Genomic DNA, 21,906 nt, shown 5'->3' with positions numbered 1-21,906 from the left:
CTGGGAAATGCCCTTTGGTGATAATGCAATGATAATGCAATGATATTTAGTGACTCTTTCACTAGGACAAGGACACACTCTAAAGTACAAATTACACAGGGAACCTGGGATAGGGAGCATAGTCCAGGCATTCCACAGGAAATAGGGATGACAGGCAGGAGAAGGGAATGAGAACCAGCGCTAGCTGTCATCCACAGCTCAAGCTGCTACTGGTGGAGCCTCCTACCTCTGGTATTTATTTGAAACACAATGGGAGTGTATGGAATGTAGGCACACTTCAGTACACAGCCGTACTTGAGACACACACTCATGCCATCATACAACAGAACAAACCACAGAAGAAAAAGTGTGAGGTCATGCAAAATCCTACTTTTACCAGCTAGAAGAAAAACTTCAGCAACTTTTGGTACAGAATATGGCCACCTTTCAAACATAATTTAATTACTCGTTGACATAATATGAAACCTTACTTTAAATACAATAGTTTCAAAATATGCTGTTACAATATAAAACCACAACAAAAGGTGTGCAAATAGACATTTATATTGGCTATAAAAGGCAGTGAGAGGAAGGGGCAAAGCATTTTAGAAAAGAACTCTCGTGACCACTATTTACAGTTCTGGCTTAAGCCTTGCTTGAATGCCATTAGAAAAAAAAAATAACTCCCTTCAACCAATTGAATTTCTGGGATGCATCAAAATGGAGACGGTAGGTAAAATCTGCCAGCAAACTGGAAAGCTAAGAAGGTTCTCAGCTTGAGTATATGAATTTGGATAAGGCGTGTCTGTCTCGTAACTGCATATTGACCAAAGCCATCCATAGCCCTGGTTCTTCCATCTCTTCCTTCACTCAATGCATTGGTGTAGCAGAGACTAAATTATTACAATTACAATTTTGTTTATTTCCAGTTTCAAAATGCTATACTGTTCTGGAAACAAAAGAAATCCATGACTGAAACATGACATCTTTCTGAACTCTGTCCTTTCAATGAAACTCAAGTGCACATGAGGAAGTATATTTGTGAACACTGAAAGGGAATAACTCACGTATAGAATTTATAATCATTCCAAAGGAGCACAAGTCCAACTTGAGATTGCTGACTGGGAAAAGTCTTCAAAGTGCTTTTTATCTTTGGAAAGCTGCCCAGACCTTCGACTGGTTTAGAATTCATTTAGATCAGTGGTTCCCAATTAGAGGTGATTTTTTCCCCCAGTGGAACATTTGGAAATGTCTGGAGGCATTTGTCAATGTCAACTGTGGGTGCTGTGGGCATCTACTGGGCAGTGACCAGGGATGCTGCTAAATATTCTACAGTGCCCAGGACCAGTGCTTATCCAGCCTAAAATGTCAGTGGGGCTAAGCACTAAGAATCTCTGGATTAGACTAAATGTTGAGTTACTAACATACAATTTCCTCTCTGTTTCTACAAGTTTATGTGGACTTTGGACAGTTCTGGTGAAGACAAGTACTGTAAACATTTAAAACTGTATGCTTTTTTTTTGGCTGAGGTGGTAGAGAGTAATGACTTTAATGGTATGATTAATCTTGAGGAAGACCAGAGAAATGAGTGTGGAAACTGGAAGAAAGCTTTGGTTTCTGGGAAGTTAAAAAAGAATTAAGGTCCAAATTTCAGGACAAGTATTTAAAATGTAGTGATAGGTTTGGGGCCATTACAAGTATGGAAAATGACAAAGCAGAGTTTAGGGATCCCCAGATTTGCCCACAGGGACACTGAGCTCCTCCCACCTGGCATCAAGCCTCAAGAGATTCATCTGGGCAACATTTCCAACCTCAGAAGGTGAGAAGCAGTCTAAGGGCTCTCCAATCCTTCCCCTCTCCCTTTGCCTAGGGAAGCCCTGTACCACACTCTTTCCTGATTTATTTTCCTATGTAGAATATGACAATATTAACTTTTACAAAGTGCAGTCTTTCTGCTCTGGATGCTGGTGGCCCGTCTTTGGTCTCACCATGGGTTGCTGGTCCTGCTGCTCACCGTTCAGTTTGCTGGGATGGCCACACCTCTCCGGTTCTACCCACTCTTCTGGGGACTTGGATTATACCTGGGTGCATGAACCCCCATGCTTAGCACAGGGACTGCCATGCTCCTTCCCATGCACTGGCTTGTTTTATTGAACTCTTTCTGAAAATCCAGACTAATTGGAGAAGTGGGGGATGCTAGGAAGCCACAGGTGAGGGAATTTTGGCTAGCAGTCTACAGGAACGTCTAGGAAGATAACAGTTCTCAATGCTCCTGATGCAGTCCTGCCTCTAACAATAAAAATCTCGTTTTCAAAAAGCAAATCATATCCCAATCAATCAACTAAAAAAGACCAAAAAAAAAAAAAAAGCCTCCTAAAAATCCATACCCCAAATTACAGGGTCCGTGAGGCCCATGCTGCCAGCAGGAGGGTGGGTGAGGGAGGCAGTCCTTGTGCTTTCTGGGTGGGGTGGGCTGCAGCTTTAGCTCATGTGGAAACGGTGCTCCCCCCTCGTGATGTGGGAGGAGAACTCGTACCTGTCCTGGCTGTGGTAGCCGCACATGTTGCACTCGAAGGGATCGCGAAAGCCATGGCAGCCCATGTGGATGGTGTACATGACGTGATCCAGGAAGAGCACCCGGCAGTGTTCGCACTTGTACACCTTCACCTGCTCGCCGCTGGTGCTGACCACGCGGAAGGCATCCTGCGAGTTCTCGGAGGCCGCCCGCAACACCTCGTATGCCCGCTGCTCCTCCTTGAGGGCCAGCCCGTTGCGGGCATGAGGGTTGATGTGGTTGGTCAGGTAGATGAGGCCGCTGCGCTGCTCCTCTGTGTTGCTCTCCGTGTCCGTCGAGTCTTGGCAGCTGTTGCTCGGGGAGGCCTCCCGCTCCGAGGAGGCCGACTTGGCCTTGGACAGCAGCAGCAAGTTCTCCACGGCACTGTCCTGAGCAGAGTGGTTAGACCTCGGGGGGCCCTCCGAGGGGGGCTTGTGCAGCTGGTACATGGGGCTGATGACGGGGACCACCTCAGAGCCCCCCGGAGGTGTCTGCACCAAGGGGCGCAGGGACTCGGCCCCCAGGTAGTTGATGGCATTGTTGATGGCCTGGTCCATCACGTGGGACGTCATCATCTCGTTCTCCTTCTCGTAGCTGGTACTGCTGTCGTAGGGCATTTCTGACAGGCACTTTTCCCCTATGGAAAGTAGGTGACAGTGAGTGTTCGAGGGGGTGGACTACCAGCTAGGCCCGGCAAAACACACCATCCCCAGAGGAGGGGAGGCTGAGCGAAGCATCTGCCTGTTGGACATCTCCCCCAGGGTCCTACCATAGTAGGCACTTAAAGAAATCTGTCTGGATAAATCCATAAATGAATAAAGGAACCAAAGACTATCTGTGTCAATTTAAACTGCACATTTCAATAGACTAATACTTGTCTCTTTCATTAAACCTAAAATTAAACATTATGTTTAATTTAAAATCAATCTTTTAAATGATGTGTCTTTAGTAGAGAATTCTAACTAATTTATAATAACTTTATCATAAATGTGTTCAAAATACATAATAATTATGATTTATTCATCATATGCAATAATTATTTAAAATAGTATTAGGCATATTAAATTCATACATTTAATAATCTAGAATAAAATGTAATCAAATACACAGCGATTGAATATTATTTATAATAAAGTTATACATGTCTTATAAATAACGCAAAGGAAAGTGGGTTCCAACCTGTGATGAGTAGAAAGGATACTTAAGACTAATTATTCTGGGGCTGGGGTTGTAGGTCAGTGGTAGAGAGCTTGCCTCACATGTGGAAGGTACTGGGTTCAATCCTCAGCACATAAAAATAAAATAAAGGTATTGTGTCCATATACAACTATTAAAAAAAGACTAATCATTCTCTGCATCCTTCTTCTTTTACAGTCAGCAGCAGTGAAACACGGAGCAGCAGAAACATGTGGTAGAAAGTAGGAGGTGAACTGAGGAAGTTGCAGGGGAGAATAGCAGGTCTTTCATTTATTCTTTAAATATGTACCAAGCCCTCCTGATGTACAGGGAACTACTGCTGAGAACTCAGTGGTTATTGGGCCTTGATCTCTAGGAACTTATGATGTCATATCATCAGTTTGTAGGAGTAGATGAACTCTGCTATACTCTTGATCTTGAATGTCCACAAAGGCCCATGTGTTAAAGGGTTAGTCCCCAGTATAGCATTATTGAAAGGTGGGTGCACCTTTAAGAGGTGGAGCCTAGCCTGGTCAGTGGTGCAAGCCTGTAATCCCAGTGGTTTGGATCTCCAGTTCAAAGCCAGCCTCAACAAAAGCAAGGCCTTAAGCAAGTCATGAGACTCTGTATCTAAATAAAATAATAGGTCTGGGGTCGAGCACCCTTGAGTTCAATCCCTGGTGCCCCCCACCACACAAAAAACGAGGTGGAGCCTAGTAGGAGAATCACAGACCACTGGGGTGGGGAGAGGCTCTTGAAAGGAATAGAGGGATCCAAGCCCTCTCCTCTTCTTTTCTTTTACTTCCTGATCATGAGGTGAGTGTATTTTCTCTGCTAAGTGCTCCTATCTTGAACCTTTCCATAGACCCAAGCAGAGGGGCCAATCAGTCTTGAAATAGAACCTCCAAAACTGTGGGTCAAAATAAACCTTTTTTCTTTATAACTTGATTATCTCAAGAATTTCATTATAATGATGGGGAACTGACTAATGCAAGTTCACTTCCCCTGGTAATTGTGAAATCTGAGACTAGATTTAGCTTTATGTAATAAGCTTTGGAGTATACAGTCTAATAATGAGATAAAATTAAAGCACACCTTTTCAATATATTGTTTTTTAAGTCCAGTATGAAATCATGGCTTAATTAGCCAATTCATTGATAAAAGCAACACTTTTGCACTCTTACTGCCAGGACCACTGACTTGGGTTACATCCAGTGATGGTAAATGAGTAAGTCAGATCACATGAGGCCACCTATGGCAATGTCTGAGCTCTTTTCATTTTATTCTTCATTCTGTCTCCTTCCTTTCTTCAACACAACTGAGTGCCCGGTAGGGATGAAAGGTAAGGAAGTGAAAATGTTGCCTGTCCTCAGCAGCACACAGAGAGCAAGTGGCACACACATTAAAGCATGATGGTCCAAATAATTCATCCCTAAAGGAAGGCTTGCCATGGAAGTATAACTCATGACTCTTTTCCTTTTGTTTGGTATCAGGATAGAACCTAGGGGTGTTTAACCACAGAGCCACATCCCCAGGCCTCTTTATATTTTATTAGAGACAGGGTCTTGCTGAGTTGCTTAGGGCCTCACTAATTTGCTGAGATTGGGTTTGAACTTGCAATCCTCCTGCTTCAGCTTCCTGAATTGCTGGGATTATAGGCATGCACCACCGTGTCTGACTCACTCAGAATTCTTATCTCATAAGAGGCAGTCAGCTGAGTGAGCTTTTGTGTCTTGGCACTGGGACAGCCAGAGGGAAGGGAGGAAAGAAGGGGCCTGGAGCTTTGATGAGACCCAGTGAAGGTCTAGGGGCCAGAGTCCTGGGTGCAGGCATGGTATCAGAGTGGTAGGCAGGAGAGGCAGGGTCTGCTAGACAAAGTAGAGACCATCCAAAGAAAAACAGAAGCCACTGAAGGGTTTGAAGGAAGAAGTGGACTTTCCAGTCACTGTGGAGAGAACAGACTTCACAGATACATGTGCGGTGGTGACCAGGACTCTCCTCAGTGTCCGGGTTATGGGTAATGGTAGCTAGTGAGGGTGGTGGCAGAGTGGAATCCCAATATGCTCTCCATTTTACCTGTGGTTCTCACCTTCACCTGAGCTACTCCTTACTAGCTTGTAAATTTACAGATAGTCCTTTAAACAGTCTGTGACCATTAAGGAGTGACCAGGAATATATGCCCTATTGTACTAAGAAGTCTCCTTAGGTTGCATTCCTTATTCTTAATGGACATGCATCATGTAACAACTTAGTTTCATTTGTTACCCTCTATTGGTGGTCAGAAGTGGCACATGCCCTGATAACATACAATTTGATCCTACAGAAAGAAAACTTGTCTGTGGCCAGTGACACTCTCTCAGAAACTGGACAAAATGAAACTTTTTGGCCATTAATGGTAGGGACCAAAGTAGTAGTATTTCCCTTCATCCAAGGTTAGACATAATTGTATAGCCAGTCCTGAAACTGTGCACATTTCTTGTTTTTTTTGTGTTGAGGTTCTATATGCCTTGTTCCACTAACTCCAGAATAGAATGAACTTACTCTGGTGTGTACCCAAGTCTATCCTCCTAACAAATCTTGGCAAAGAGAGGAGGGGAGTGGGCTTGGTACTCAATTCTGCTAAATGTAAGTGTGTAGCCACACCAAAATTGGTGCTTTCTCACGGAAACATCTTGTTTCTTCCCAAAGTCGTGGTTCTCTGGTTACCTAAGTAACCACTGAAGTCTGTTGTTTTAAAGACTTGGTATCAACAACAAATAGGTATAGGAAAAACAAACAAACCTATATCCCAGATATTATGGCATATTTGAAGCTACCCATGGAATTACTCTTCCTTAATATACAACACAAGGAGAAAAATAAAAATCAATGAAATTTACCAACAACCATCAGCTAAAGAAAAACACATTCTAATGAGATATCTCTCTTTCTCTCCAAGGAAAGAAACAAAATTCTTGCATGAGATAGAGGAAAAGCTCAGCTTTTAATCTCATTTCTGAAATGCTTAGGTATTAATCAAACCACATGTTCAGCATTTTCCCTAATATCCTCATATTTACACAGAAAGGATTCAAATAAGCATCTGTTTCCTCTTCTGATCAAGAACTGTTGAACCCTCTGTTAGCAAGAACCAGATGACACTGGAGAAGTAAGCAGATAGGCTGGTTCCCTTGGACAGAAGGAAGACATTAATGATTTAGGCCGCTGGAGAAGATGGCCCAAAGCCCCCAAAGTGTCCCCTGTGGGGACAGGAGGCACTATAGTGCTGCTGGTTTAGGGAATTTAACCAGATCTCAAAACAAGAGAGAGTGAGCCAAGGGAACATCTTCTAACAAAGGCAGCACTTTGCCTCACCTGAACTCCCCCAACCCCATCCTTGGCATTTTTTCAGGATTTAAAAACGTCGATAGCTCTCAAAGGAAAAAAAAAGTCTCAGATACAATGGGAAGAACGTTGAAACATCAATCAAGTTATATCAGACCAAGTAGAATAAGCGAGATGAAAAGGAATGTCAGGGTTACTATGAAAATATTTTCTAGCAATACAAGGGAAGAAAGAAAGTAAGACAAATCAAGTCCATCCTAGGGAACAAAAACCTAATTCAAGGAGATGAAATACCTCATAATTGCTTCATGACATGAAGTCAATGTTTAAAAATTGAGTTTTAACATTCAAAATGAACAGAATAAAAGGAAAAAAGGGAACGAATGGAAGGAAAAGGGGAAAAAAATGAATGGACTTCAGATTGGGACAGTGAAGTCCAAATCAGTATTATTATCCATTTAGTAGATGAATAAGAAACAGCAAGTTAATAAAACAAAATGTGCTAAAAATTGAATTATTGACTTAAAGGGAAAACACAAGGTAATAACAGTGAATAAATATTTAAAGACAAAGAAATAAAAATAAAACTTAAGGATATGCTAACAGATATGGAAGACAAATTATTCAATATAAGGATAACTGGATCCCTAACTAGAGATCATAACAAATAAATATAAAAGATACATAAAAGTGTATTGCTAAGAAATAAAGAGAGAAAGAGGGAAACTTCAAATTAAAATGGTAGAAAATTTTTACTTGGATGCAAAACACCAGAATGCATCCCAGTTATGGCATGTGACTTTAGTAAAGAAAGAGCTCTCAAGACATTTAGGGAAAAATGAAAATTGCTATAAAGAAAAAAAAGGACACCAGACTTAGATATCTCCATAGCAATATTCAATAAGTAATTTCAACATGGCATGATCTAGAATTCTCAGAGAAAAGAGGAAGAGTTGCCCAAGAAAAAAAAGGAAGAGCCACCAAGGTCCGTCAGGATGCTCTCCTGGTACAGGGGTGACAGGCGGACATTCTCATACACAGTGATGGAGGGAATGGATCAGCTGTGGAACCTTTCCCAAAAGGTTGGTTGAATGTCAAGTCTACTCCATGAAGAGATTAACTGAAATAAAGAGAAATAGTGGCAAAAGGACTGGGCCTGATTCTTGAATCTGTTTAAATATACAGATGGTAATAAATAGCTAAACTATTGTGTCAGTAATGATTATAAGAGCAGATGTAAATATTTTGAGGTTGGACAATGTAAAAACAATAATATAACTGTGAACATTGGAAAGCGGAATAATATCCTTATTTCTCAGACAGAGAGAGCCCAAGTGCAGGACACACACACACACACACACACACACACAGAACTGGGGACTGAGCTTTTCTATTTTTTTATTTTGAGATGGGATCTTGCTAAGTTGCCCAGGCTGGTCTCAAACTTCTGATCCTCCTGCCTCAGCCTCCCAAGTTGCTGGAATTAGAGGTGTACACCCCTATGCCCAGCCATAATAAATATTTAATCTTAGAGTAATCCTTTAAAAAATGATATTCCCATCTGAATATTTAATTGGAGATCAGCCAGTCCTCCAGTTTTATCTGGGTTCTTTATCATCTCTTAAATTTAAAATGTGTTTAACATGATAGAGTCTTTATGAAGGTATTTATTTCACATCTATCTTGATCCACCTATTCATCACCTTATTGACTCATATATAGGAGAGAGAAAAATATTTAATATTGGTAATTTATGGATGTTGGGTTTTGTGGTGATTTAAACACATTAATCTTTGCATCATTTTTTTACTATAACCATGTATCATTTTAATAATACAACAGGGTGTCTTCTTCTTGTAAAAAAGAAAATATGCCAAGATAGTTTATGAAGATTAGCAGGAATATTGATCATCATTATTTTCCTCTTTGTGATTTTTGCATTTTAAAAATGTTCCCATCCCAATCACCATACCGACTTAAGAAAAAAAAAAAAAAAGAATGAGCACCACTATTTAACATAAACTCCTTTTCCTCACTGGATTCATTGATCCCATTGACCATTTCAGATGATCTTAGAGGGCGGGCTCTTTGGTGGATATAATAGTGAGGAATGTTGCTAGCAAAACAAATACTTCTTCATACTCTGCCAAGATTTGATTTAAAATTTTTAGTCATAGCTCCTGTATCAATAATTTCAACTTTACCATTCTGAGCAATATGCAACATGAAAATAACACCATCTTAACCTTTTCAATGTGCTTTCTAGTGTTGAAAGCACTGCCACATGTAGTATCCCTGATGATCCTCAAAACTGCTCTGGGGAGGGGGAAGGGATGCAGACCCACCCCATTTCAGAGATGGTGACACCAAATTTAAGACTGCTCAAGACCAGCTTCCGGTCACCTGACAGGCACAGCCGGACCTGCACCCTGGAGCAACTGGACCAGAGCTCTTGCAACTGCACCATTGCTGGACCAGCAGGTAATAAATAGCTGGATTCCTACCCTCCTTCTCAGTTTACCTGAAGGATAAACAGCATTCTGGAGGTAAAGAAGGGATCTTTGAGATCCATCTCCCTTGGAGAATCTGTGACAAGTTAGGAATAGTTGATGGCAATGTGCGAGAAGCACAGTTTCAGACTTGAACTGCCAATCACCAAGTCCCAGGGAAACAAGAGAAGCCAGAGAAGCTGTGAGGCCTTCCTTCCAGACTCTGCTTCTGCTACCCTGGTCCAGCTGTTCCTATGATGCTTCTTCCTCCTGTGTTAACCTTTCCCCTGAAGCCTTCACTCTCATCTGAGCTTTACTCCCTTAGAGTACTTTTTTCCCCCTTCTTCTTTTTGGTCTCATTTTTGTTTTATCCTTTGAATAGAGAGGCATGTGAATCAGGACAACATCCACACTGGTCTCACTGGGGTGGCTATGGTAGAATTTCACAGATGTTCCAATTGATTTGATGTCTCCAAAATCTAAAGCAGTTGTGCACTTATTAGATCATATGGCATTCTCCAGGTCCCTAAATTGAAAGAGGAAGTCATATCCTACTTCCCAGGGTCAGTAACTCTTCACAACCCTTGGACACACTTGCTGCTTCCTCTCTGCCCATCTTCCGGGTTGCTCCATCAAACCCTTGCTCACTGCCTATGTCAGGAGCCTCCCAGTGGTGCTTCCTGCCCAGGGAAGGAGCTGGGGACCCTGCACTTGGTGCTACAGAAGTCTCATTCACTCTAACAGCTTACCTCATTCAGCCCAGCACTTTGTTCCTACTCTGCTCAAGAAATGAAGAGTCTCCCTTGCTCTCACAGTCATACAGCTCACAATTACATCATCCCACAAGGTGTCTCCAGGTAGAATTTTTACTCATTTACTTATTTTTAAACTGAATATTTTCCTGCCCTGTTCTCCCAACCACCAATTTATGACAAACCTCTATTTAATCAATAGATCAAAATGAAATCCTACTGGGTGTGGTGACGCCTGTAATCCCAGCAGCTTGGTAGGCTGAGGCAGGAGGATCTTGAATTCAAAGCCAGCCTCAGCAACAGCGAGGCACTAAGCAACTCGCTGAGACCCTATCTTAAATAAAAATACAAAATAGGGGATGTTGCTCAGGGTCGAGTTCAATCCCCAATACTCCTCCCAAATAAAATGGAACCCTATTTAAAGCTGCAAGAAGGAGGCTGTTGCCCAAGAATTTTACCTCCCCTCTATCCTTTTCTTCTTCCTGCAGTGCCCTCTGGGGCCCCAGGCTTCATTAACTACTCTTCTAGCTCCATCCCCTCTCCCAGCAACAATCTCTCGTGGGCCACTCACTGAACATGGTCCTTGAAAATTAGCACATAAAACTAGAATTCCCTCTCATTCTAGCACCTGGATTTATCTTTTCTGCAAATGGTATACTACTCTACTCTAGACAGTGAAACCCACTGTTTCCTTCACCAAATCCCTGCCCTCACCCTCCATTTCTCTTTCACCAAACCTCCCTCCTGTCTCTGTTGATGCCATCACTCCCTCACTTTCCCTTTTCCAATCCATTTCTGGTCCTTGCTGTCTTTCTCAAGCTGCTATTAAAAACACGTCCGTGCTTTTCCTGCCTTCTGAAAGAGGGCACATCTCTCACATTGGCATGCAAAGGCCATTCACCACGTGGCCAGAGCCTTCTGGGACAACTTCACTTTCATTGCTTCCTGGGTACATGAACTAAGGCAGAAACACGCCTGCTCCTCCATCATGACCCAGGAACCCCACTCCCTCCCCCTCCACCACTGCCATTTCGTTATCTTTATCTGTCTGTCTAGAACCCTGCCCTACTCTTCCAAATTCTATAATGTGCTGAAATCCTACTCCTCTCTCTCACATCCCTCTCATCTTCATGAATCTTCTACTGGTCATCTTTCCTGGACATGACTCTTTCCAGGATAATAGTTGAGAGGATTTCTAAACCTTCTCACATCCTTGGGGTCATGCTATGTGCACAATAACTCTGTGAGTCACATAAAAATAGAAACAAGGGGCTGGGGTTGTGGCTCAGTGGTAGAGCACTTGCCTAGCATGTGTGAGGCACTGGGTTTGATTCTTAGCACTGCACATAAACAAATGAATTAAATAAACGTTCATCAACATCTAAAAAAATATTAAAAAAAAAGAACCAAGGCTTGGGGAGGCTGAGTCATTTTCTGAGGCCACAGGGTTAATGAGTGGCCCTGTACTGACCTTAGGCTGGTCTCTGATCCTAATGAATGCCACTGGGGCACCTGTCTCAATGTCCTCCTTGCCCTTCCAGCATCCAGCCTGGATGACAGGTATGGATGTATCTTTCTATCATCTACACTAGGCAACAGCTTCTCAAGGAAGAGGAGCCTCACTCTGCATATTTCTTCCTCTTAAGGAATGAATGCTCAAAATAATAGTCCTAGCTGTATCTCCCTTTCACTAGGCACCTCTCAGGGGCCAGTTGCTGTGCGATTCCTCTTATTAACTCTCATGGTCCCCCCGCCAAGGGGAGCGCTATGGGCTTCTTGTGAAAAGTGGGAATCTGAAGCTCAAAGAGGGTATGCAGGCATGAGGGGGGTCTCACTGTGTGATGGGCCTCCAGGCTCTTGATCCTAGGCATACTAACCTGGCCACCCTCAAGAGAGACAGTGACCCCAGGCAGATCACACCAAGGGCCCCAGATGCTTGCAAAATCACATCTAAGAAAAACTGGTGGGAGAGGGAGGTCAATATAAAGAAACTTATTGGAAAAAATTTCTAAGACATATTAAGCTTACCACTTTTTGCTTTTCAAAAACTACGATTTTTTTTCCCTTTCTTCTACCCTCAACTAATTTTCTCTTGAGTCTACAATACCCACATAGTTATTTTTTTTAAGAGAGAGCAAACATTTTAACTCTTACCAAGGAATTTTTGAGGCATAGAGCTCTTACGTCTGGCGACGTTACTTGCTAGTCTGTCCAGCACGAGGGATCTCTCTGATCCTATCTTGCACAGGTCTTCTGCCATCTCACTGTGATTAGTTTCTTCTTTAATGACTAAAGTCAAAGACAGTTAGAGAGGCCAGTTTAGAAAGGCTTAGATTTAAAGGAGTCTGTCATGTCCAGTGTTACATCTGACATTTGTTAAGTGCCTAAGAGAGCCAGGACATTCCTAATTATGATTATGACTAATCTTCCCAGCAACCCTGCCAGACAGACAGAGACTTGGCTATAACAATGTCAAAGACCAGCCACCTGCTCATGCTCCTTCCTATAACCACACTTCATCCCCAAGACCAAAAGAATAATTACCACCACCATCACCCAGGGCTGGGCCTAGATTAGGTAATTGTGTTCCTCTGAAGAGTCCTTCTAACCTTTCAAAATATAAATCCACAACCTCAATCCATCCTAACAATAGCCCTCTGAGAATCAAAGAACTTTCAGATCTAGAAAAGACTTAGGACTCTGACTCCACTGACTGGCACAGAGAACTAAGATGCAGGAACATGGCCATTTGGGATCCTTTGGCACATCTTGGCAAAGTGGGGGCAGAACCCAGACCTCCTTATCCCTGAACACAGAGCAGACTCTTTGTAGTCAAATACCATCTGCACACTTTGAAGACAGAGATCCTGAAGGCAAATGCTTATGAAGGCTTTTTCTAGTCCATCTCTCTTTTTCTATATTACCTCTTTTCATAATTGAAGATACAGCTTTGCATCCTGCATAATAGCATCTATTGACTTCTAGATTTTATGGCTGGGATTTTTGAAATACAACTCTTTCATGTCCCTGAAATTTAACCCAATGTTTAAGGAAAATATAAGCTGCCCACCTTCCACATATTGAATCAATTCCCCCAACACCCATTCTGCTTTATGCTCCTTCTCAGGTACTTTGTGTTGATTATCACAAGGTCTTTAGGTGTATTCATTTCTAATATTGATTTACCTGTATATTCTTCAAAGAGTTCTACACATTATAGCCACATTTTCATATAATGCTAGACTTGCCAATTTTTTTCCAGATTCATATGTGGTTACCTAACTCCAACAAGATTTACAAAGCAATTTTATATTAAAACCATGCCTTTATTTGGGAGGATGTCCATGGATAGTGTCCACACTGCTGTCCCTCTGCAATCTTCCACACTCTTTCTTGCCTTGTTGTGGTTTGGTCACTTTCTTTAATATAAGGATTCCCAAGTATTTTATGTCTTTATTGGTATTATGAACACTACTTCAAAAACCCATGTTTTGGATGATATTGCTGATGTATTTATTTCATTTTCTAATAGTGGAAATCTGTGAATCAAATAAGTCAAGGTGTATAGCCCACACCCCAATTTATAGGAAAGGATATATATAAATCCATAAAACCCAATGCTACCGATTTTATACTTCACCTATCTAATTAACATGCTCATTTAAATGATCCTCCTCTGTAAAACAGGCCCAGTGACCTGTCTGCAATGCCCTCACGTCTCATATGGGATTTCTCCTGACCATACCACAGGCTTTGACCCCCAGAGCTGACCGCAGTAAGGGAAACGTGAACCTAAAGCTCTAGAATCTCTAGCTACATCATCCTTACTTACTCCTCAATTTGTGTTCTTGAGGTTCAAGAAACACTTATTTTTTCCATAAAGATATTAGGAAATTGCAACAGGTGACCAAAAGCCTTTTACTAAGGAAAATTATAGTCAGAAAAATAAATCTTACTTTACATTCTTTAAACTAGCCATTGTATTTACTTAATGGACCCAACTGAACAGGGGCTGGGGAGCCAAGAGATTACTCAACAGTCCCTCTGAGCACTGATGAGGGCTGATCTCTGAGGGATGTGGGGTGGGGGACAAGAGAGGGGGGAAGCCAAAGAAGGTGCAGGTTCAACTGGCCCTGGCACAGCACAGCTGACATGACCAAGACCTCTGCAGGGAACTCCCCTTCCCTCCCAGTCCTGCACGTAGTCTAGCATTTAACTTTCATGAAAGTTCTTTTGATGTATCCTCTCAATGCTGCAAATTCCTTAAACTAGTACTTACTGTATGCCTGCAAGGGATAGGTGTCAACAATGGTAAAATAAAGCTATCTTTGGCTGCCCGAAGGCACACTGTTAAAGGCTTAGTCCCCAGGGTGACACTGGTGGGAGGTAGTAGAACTTTTGAGAGGTAGGGTATTAAGTGAGCCTTAGGTCACTGGGGACATGCCCTCAAAGGGCACTGTGGGGCTCCAGACCCTTACTTCCCTGCTCCCCTGGCTCATGGTGATGTCATGATTTGCTACTTTGCCATAGGTCCAAAGCATGAGGCCAACCAATGACTGACTGGAAGATACAAAAATGCAAGACCCGAACTTTTGTCTTTGTACATTGATTACTTCTGACACTTTATTTGATATATCAAGATATTAGGAAATTGCAACAGGTGTCAGAAAGCTCATATACACACATACTGGCTAAAGATATTTAAATTTTGCTGCACATCTTTAACAAAAGGCAGGAAAATCTCAATGTCATTAAATGCTAGCACAGCTGGCTCTGTCTGTGGCCACATTGAGATCAGATGACTGCATCTTTCTAGAGGAGCCTTCACACCTATTGAGAATAGGGACATGAAGCCATTACTGTATTGTTCCCCATTACCTGACCATCAATGGGAACAGATTAACATTTTAGGCTAAAACTGATTCTCACCACATGGAAACATGAAATAACTCTCACTGGCACACCAGCTTACTGACAAAGACATCAATGGAGAATCAAGTTGGAGTTGTCCATCCATCAGAGACTTCAACTTCTCTGTTGAGATAAGTCTGGTATGGACATCTAGGCTGCTTGTTCTCATGTCTACATGTTCTCTTGTGCTTTTCTTGGGACTTCTTTGAGGATGACCAGACAGGCACTATCACTCACATTTAAAAGATGAGGCCTGGTGATGTGGTTTGGAATGTTTCCCAAAGGCACATGTGTGGAAAGCTTGGTCCCCAGCTGGTGAAGCTATTGGGAGATGGTGGAAACTTTAAAAGTTAGGGCCTAGTTGGACATAGCAGGTCACTGGGGATGGTGGGGTATGCCCTTGAAGCCTGTATCTTGTCCCTAACCTCTTCCTCTATCTTCTAGTTCCCTGGTTGCTGTGAGGTGGGCAGCTCTGCTCTACCATGAGCTCTCTGCCATGATGTTCTGTCCTATCATGGGCCCAAAGCAATAGGGGCAAAATGACCATGGACTGAAACCTATGAAACAGCAAGCCAAAATAAATCTTTCCTCCTTTCAGCTGATTTTCTTAAGTGTTTTGTCACAGCAACGGAAAGTTGACTAACATATCCGGATTGCATTAAGAAACAGATTCAGCAATGAAACTCAATCCTGGGTCTCGTGAAATGACTGTTGTTTCTCTCCTGAAAAACAGCTCACAGGCTGCTGTAGGTGACAGCTTGTTTCTTTAGCAATGAAAAGGGTGGAAGAAAGAGACAACACTATGCACTAGGTCTGTTTATTCCACTGGTTTTGTCTTAGATCTATGTCTACATCAGATTATTTTATTCAACAGAGCTTGGTATTGCAGTTAATAAATCCTCAGTAAATATTTGTTGAGTGTATAAAATGGCTTACTAAAAATTAGTGTATAAATTACATCATTAGGACCACTTGTTTCCAGAACCCATTAATTAATATTTTTTTACAGAAAAATAAAGTATCTGAGTATTCACATTTCATTTAAAAAAAATATATTCTCCTCCCCCATTCTTCTATCTTAGGGCTGGCCAAAATTGATAATTGTTAAATTACCATTAAATTATTATTATTTTTCCATTCAGTGTCTCATTTTCCACTCACTCTCAATGCCTCTCCAACCTAGACCTTAGATTTTGAAGAAAGGTAAATGATAATGTCATTGAATTTTTCCATTTCACAGGTGAAAAGACTGAGGCCCAGAGAAATCATGGGCCTCAGGTCCACAGCAGATCAATAAGAGGGACCACACTAGACCACACCATCTCTTGCCATGTGATAAGTTGATGCCAAGACTAATCCGAATTAGGACTTCTGACCATTCTTTTCTCCTGCGCTCATCTGCCATTAATAATCTGAGTGTACTCTGATGAATTTTCTTTTATAAACTAATTGTCACAACATTGAGTGAGGCTTAGAAAATTTGTAACCATTAATTTGATTTCTACCCTATAATCTAATGATTACTAAATGAATAGTGTTTTGAAAGAGCTTAACTTCATTTGATCTATTTATAAATCTCTAATCTCTTATGAAGTCAGAAGAGAACCTTTTATAACACTGCCACTCCTCTGAGTAAATCAGCCTTCTTCAGTACTTTCACTTTGCATTATCTAAAGACTTGAATCAAGTGCTATGTCGTTATGCAAAATACATAACACAGTTCAGGAGACAAATTCAACTTCCTCTACTTCCTTGACAGCCTCAATACTACTGACTGTCAGGGTCTACCAATAAGCTTTGCCCTCACATTCCTGGCAGGTGTGGATACTCTGCCCTTGATCCGAACCTATGATGGAAATCATAGGTTGGAAGTGATATGATGGAAATCACAGTCTGGAAGTCCATATTTGATCAACTTAATAAAAATAGATTTTAAACCAGATTTCATATCTTGTTCCAATTATTAAGTACAAAGAAACAATTATTACTCTAGACTTTTCTGTGCTTTCGTTTTTTTGCTGTGCTGAGGATCAACCCTAGGACCTCACACGCATGCTAGGCAAGCACTTTATCACAGATCTACAGCCCCTGCCCATGACTCCAGATTTGAAAAAAGAAGTCAAAACCACAAAAAAAAAAAAAAAAAACCATAGCACAAATCAACACCTAAAAAACCAAAAATTTTCATGAGCCACTACTGTTTTAGGTGTTTCTACAGATTTGAACAGGGAGGGTGTTTTAAGACAAGCTCTATCTGGTCAGACCTGAGAAGTGGAGAAGAAGAACATGCTCCTAGTGAAATTGCAATGTTATTGGTCAAAAAGTTCCCTCTCAGCCATGGTGGGTAGCAGGCCCACAGCTCTGCTCCTATGGCTGTTCATGCACAGTGCTGGGAGGGAGAGAAATCACGTCCAGCCTCGGAGCTTCAGCGCTTACCTGGGTACAGCGTGCCTGGAAGGCCCATGCTTTCCAAGTAGTTGTGGCATCGCTCTTTATGTTCCTCTAAAGAGCTTCGCTGTTTATAGCTTCGGCCACAATATCCACATTTGTGAGGCTTACCAACTGCAGAAAACACAATTGAGTTCAAGACCCCAATTAAATGCTGGCCTTCTGTGTCTTGGCAATGCATGCAATACAATTCTTACCAAAAAAAAGTAAAAAAAAAATATTCTACTCTTGAGAGCTAAAAGCATTATGGACTCAGTCAAAAATTACTGAACTTAAAAATGTTAATGTGCAGGGAAGTACTTGACTGTACCAAGAACTCATGTGACTCATGTTTCTTCTTAATTTGTCTATTGTATTGACTATCAAATTCTCTCCTCCACGAAATCGCTGACACCTGTCTTTTAACTGGAAAAAATCAAACCACTGGAATGTTATAATGTGGATGCCAAATAACTGGACAAAAAATAAATGAGGAAGGCTGGGTAATCTATGATTCACCCCCAGTCAAAGGCTTCCTGTCCAATTTTATGATATAGGCCAGGTCTGGTGCAACATAGGGGCTATATCTAGTGTGACTAGGGTGAATTTAATTCAGGAGGCTAAACTGGATAAATTTATGCTTCAATGAAATGATCATTATATTTCTAGATTGCATTTTATTACATAATGCAAATATATTTTAACTTGCATTATCTATACAAAATATTTTATATAAGGATACACACAACACCTACTATATTTTCCATGAACTGAGTTTACTGTTTTCTCACCATAGAGCATTAGGATAATGTAGGTTTGAGACCAGCCCTGTTTGATATATTCAGGATTATGGAAATGTTTTCTACATGGCTGTCAAAACATGGTAGCCATAGCCCATGTGTCTACTGAAGGTCTGAATTCTGGCTTGTGACACAGATGATAGAAGTTTTAATTTTGTTTAATTTTATATTGCTAAAATTAGAAGACTACGTATGGTTAATAGCTAATGTGTTGGGCAGTGATGTTATGAAATGAGTTTAGCCCTTCTTGGATTTTAGTGAGTGGCATTTTGGGAAAAGAAGACTAGCAAGGAAACCATATCATGCCTATTTAAAGACTTTGATATAAACCATTTTTAAAGATAAAATAGCCAATATTTATTTAATCCTTAAGGAATATAAATTTCTACCCTAACACCAGGATAGGATCTTCCTGCTTGTGCTGTTTGATTTAACATATTTCAAAGTATTCAGGAATATTTGTTTGATAACTGGTTTAACCAATGTATATGTTAATTCAATCTTTTTCCTGGGTAAAATGATGCCATGATTAAAGAAGAGAAATATGAAAACCAAAATTTGACTTGGGGAACATTCAGTAGAGATAACAGGGATCTTTCTTTATCTATAGAAACTGATGTGTCCCCCAACATTAGGAAATAATGATGAAATATGGAATGTTGCCTAAAAGGCAATTTTATTGAGTACTATCTTAGAAATTAATAGGATACAGATAATAAATCCATGTTCTTTCCTGGAAAATCTATACCATTGGTGAATTACATTATCAAAATTTCCTCTTGTATAAATGGCATGGTGTCTAGGTATCCATTTTTCTGAGTATATGAGTGATTTTAACTCTGGAATATAAAAAATCATCTCTGTAAGCAACTGAAATATATCTCCAGGAACAAAGAAAGTCTTCTAATAAAGGTTGCAACTTTCAAAGAAGGAATGAAGAAGGAGACTGCACCCCTATCCCTCCTGATCCCTCAAACTTTTCTTGATATGAGCATGGGATGAATTCTACAGCTCTAAAAATTCTATAACTAACATGTTGGCATCTGGAACTTCTGGTTACCACTGGTTGCTAGGGATAACTGTGTGGATGACTCTGGCTTTTAATAGAATGAGGGGCATAGACATTCTACAAGAGAATATAATGTGGCTACTTTTGAGTTTGCCAGATAAATTTTGTTCTGTGAAATCTTTTTGAAGAGTCCAAAATTACTGCTTTTTTTTTCTTTCAAGAACTCTGTGCCAAAGTCACTTTCAGACAGTAGAATCACCAGTGTCACTGAATCTAGGACAGCTTTCTCCATTTACTCTTTGATGGAATCATAACATAATTAAACGATCGAAAGTCTGCCACCTGTTATACGTAATTACTCAGAGACTTACTGAATGAAATAAGCAGGCATGGAGCCAGAATAACATACAATACTGTACTAGATTTTCCTCATTTCACAGGAGAGAAAAGAGAGAGTCATCATCTGAAGTTCTAAGGACTGATATATGCAGGAGATATTTGTATTGCAAATGAGAGTGATCCCAAGATGCTGAGGATATGGTTGGTATCAGCCTCAGAATGAGTCTGTGGTTTCCACCAACTTGGGAAGGTGTGCCTCCTATAAACCTGAGGGCACTATTGCTGTCAACTGTGTCTGTGCCTGTATGACCCCTTGCAAATGATAGACGTGAAGTTGCTTTCTGCTAGGTCACAGCATGCAGTACTGTGGGATGCGCAGATGAACCCTACAGGGGCCATATTTGTCAGTTTGTCCTTGGCATCACCTCACCTGCAGGAGGGTCCACACATGATCATCACATGTAAACACTTGTAAGTGCTCACTGCCATGGAGTCAGGTCCCTGTCTCAGGAGAGCCTTCTATTCTCCCTATTCCCCTGCAACAAACTACTCCCCAGACTGAGCATGTTCTCTTCCAGGTGAGGAGGTCACAATCCTATTGGCACCCCCTCCTGACCAGCCCATTTTGTTAAGGAGAACAACTCCTCTGCTGGAAACTGCTCCTTTCTTGGCAGGTTTCAAGAAGCTTACCCAAATCATCACAATTTTCTGATTATAAGCCTTTTGGGAACCTCCAGCATGCTCATTACCAGGAAGGAGATGGGAACAGAGAGGGCTCACAGCCTGGGACTCCTCACCCTTTTCTCCAGGTGACTCAGTGAATGCCCTTCCCACAGGGACTACTCACCAGAAGGACCAAGCTCTTGCCAATACTTGCTAAAATGTGTAAACACTTTATTCTAGGATCACTGCAGAATCACACTCATTTAGAACTCCCCTAAAGAAACTCAGAAATGGGCCTTGGGCAGGTATTCAAGCCCTCCCCCTATTGGAATTCTCTCCCTCCTACCCAAACCTACTGTCCACCATCTGCTTTCTGTTCCACTGGGCCCTCGTATGCTCTGCCATGTCCCCTGTGAGACACTGGTGTTTTACTTGTGTGTACCTGCAACCCCTTGGAGACTGAGCACCCTGAGGGGCTCAGTAAATGTGAGACAAAGAGATGGACAGAGGAGAGGTATCTAAAACCTGCACCAGGAAATACACTTGTCACATTTGGGAAGAGGTGGCCTTAACCCTGTAAGTCTTTTGCAAAGAACACATGTCCCCACCTTCTTTGAGGGAGGATCCTCCTTATCCTGCTACTTGGGACAGCAGGGAAAAGCTGTTCTAAGGCATTCCCCCATAGCACCTGCCCAGAGTGCTGCTGTAAACGGCCTAAGAAGTGGTTGGTTGGGGCCAGACACTCCCAAAGGGAGGGACCATCAACCTCCAGTTCACAAAGTCGATCTCACATATCCCTACTGGACAGTGTGGAAGAAACCCATGCATGTCATGTGGAGACACACTGTAGGCAAGCAACATACAACCTTTATTTCTCTGATCTTTAAGAGGATAGAGCTACTGGATAACGAAACACATAGGAAGATTTCTCAGGAGGCAGATCTAACCTAACTAAAGACTTCCTGTGTGATATAGGTTAGGAGTATTTGGACAACTGCTAATCATGATTGACTTGAGACTCCCAATAATTTGGGATATACTTAAAGACAAATACTGCTATCTAAAATCTGGTGAAAGTCCCAAACTGCCCTCTCCTGCTGAGGCCCTGACTGGTCACTGACATGAAGAATCACTCTTGGACTTGGGTGGGCATGTCCTTGGTTGGTGGGGTTATGTCCTAAGCCACTTTGATGTGTCACCTCTGCAAAGAAAACTGTCCCTACTGCTATTAAAAATACTCCATGTAAGACAGAAAAAAAGTGTATTTGGAAACATCTAGGGCATGAGCAGTGCACCTGGTGAAGATACAGCTGGAAAAATTCTTTGTAAAAATCTCACTTACCTGAAAAAATGGAATAAGGAGGCCTCTTCTGAAACATGCTCCCTGAGGTGACATTTCCTGGCATGTGTGTGTGTGTGTGGTGTGTGCATGCGTTTATGATTTTCCCTGCCCATTTCCTCTGTTTCAGTGGAAAGTGAGGTA

At 41.6% G+C, this 21,906-nt stretch overlaps 1 protein-coding gene across 23 annotated transcripts in view; it reads right to left on the bottom strand.

The window, feature by feature from the left end:
* Nucleotides 1-349: 349 nt before the first annotated feature.
* Ikzf1 (IKAROS family zinc finger 1) overlaps nucleotides 350-21,906 on the bottom strand; it is a 96,439-nt gene continuing 74,882 nt past the window's right edge. For 14 of the 23 annotated variants that reach the window (XM_048786597.1, XM_048786608.1, XM_048786598.1 and 11 more), the window contains 3 exons: nucleotides 17,622-17,747; nucleotides 12,429-12,563; nucleotides 350-3,170 (listed from right to left, as the gene is read on the bottom strand). In XM_048786597.1, coding sequence (XP_048642554.1) covers nucleotides 2,461-3,170; nucleotides 12,429-12,563; nucleotides 17,622-17,747 — 971 coding nt within the window. In that variant the 3' untranslated portion in view covers nucleotides 350-2,460. The remainder of the gene's footprint in view (nucleotides 3,171-12,428; nucleotides 12,564-17,621; nucleotides 17,748-21,906) is intronic. The other 9 variants (XM_048786603.1, XM_048786614.1, XM_048786607.1 and 6 more) reach the window with 3 other exon arrangements.

The sequence above is a fragment of the Marmota marmota genome, unplaced genomic scaffold (assembly GCF_001458135.2).
Source record: "Marmota marmota marmota unplaced genomic scaffold, marMar, whole genome shotgun sequence".
Taxonomy (NCBI): domain Eukaryota; kingdom Metazoa; phylum Chordata; class Mammalia; order Rodentia; family Sciuridae; genus Marmota; species Marmota marmota.
This window is presented reverse-complemented; position numbering and strand designations above follow the sequence as displayed.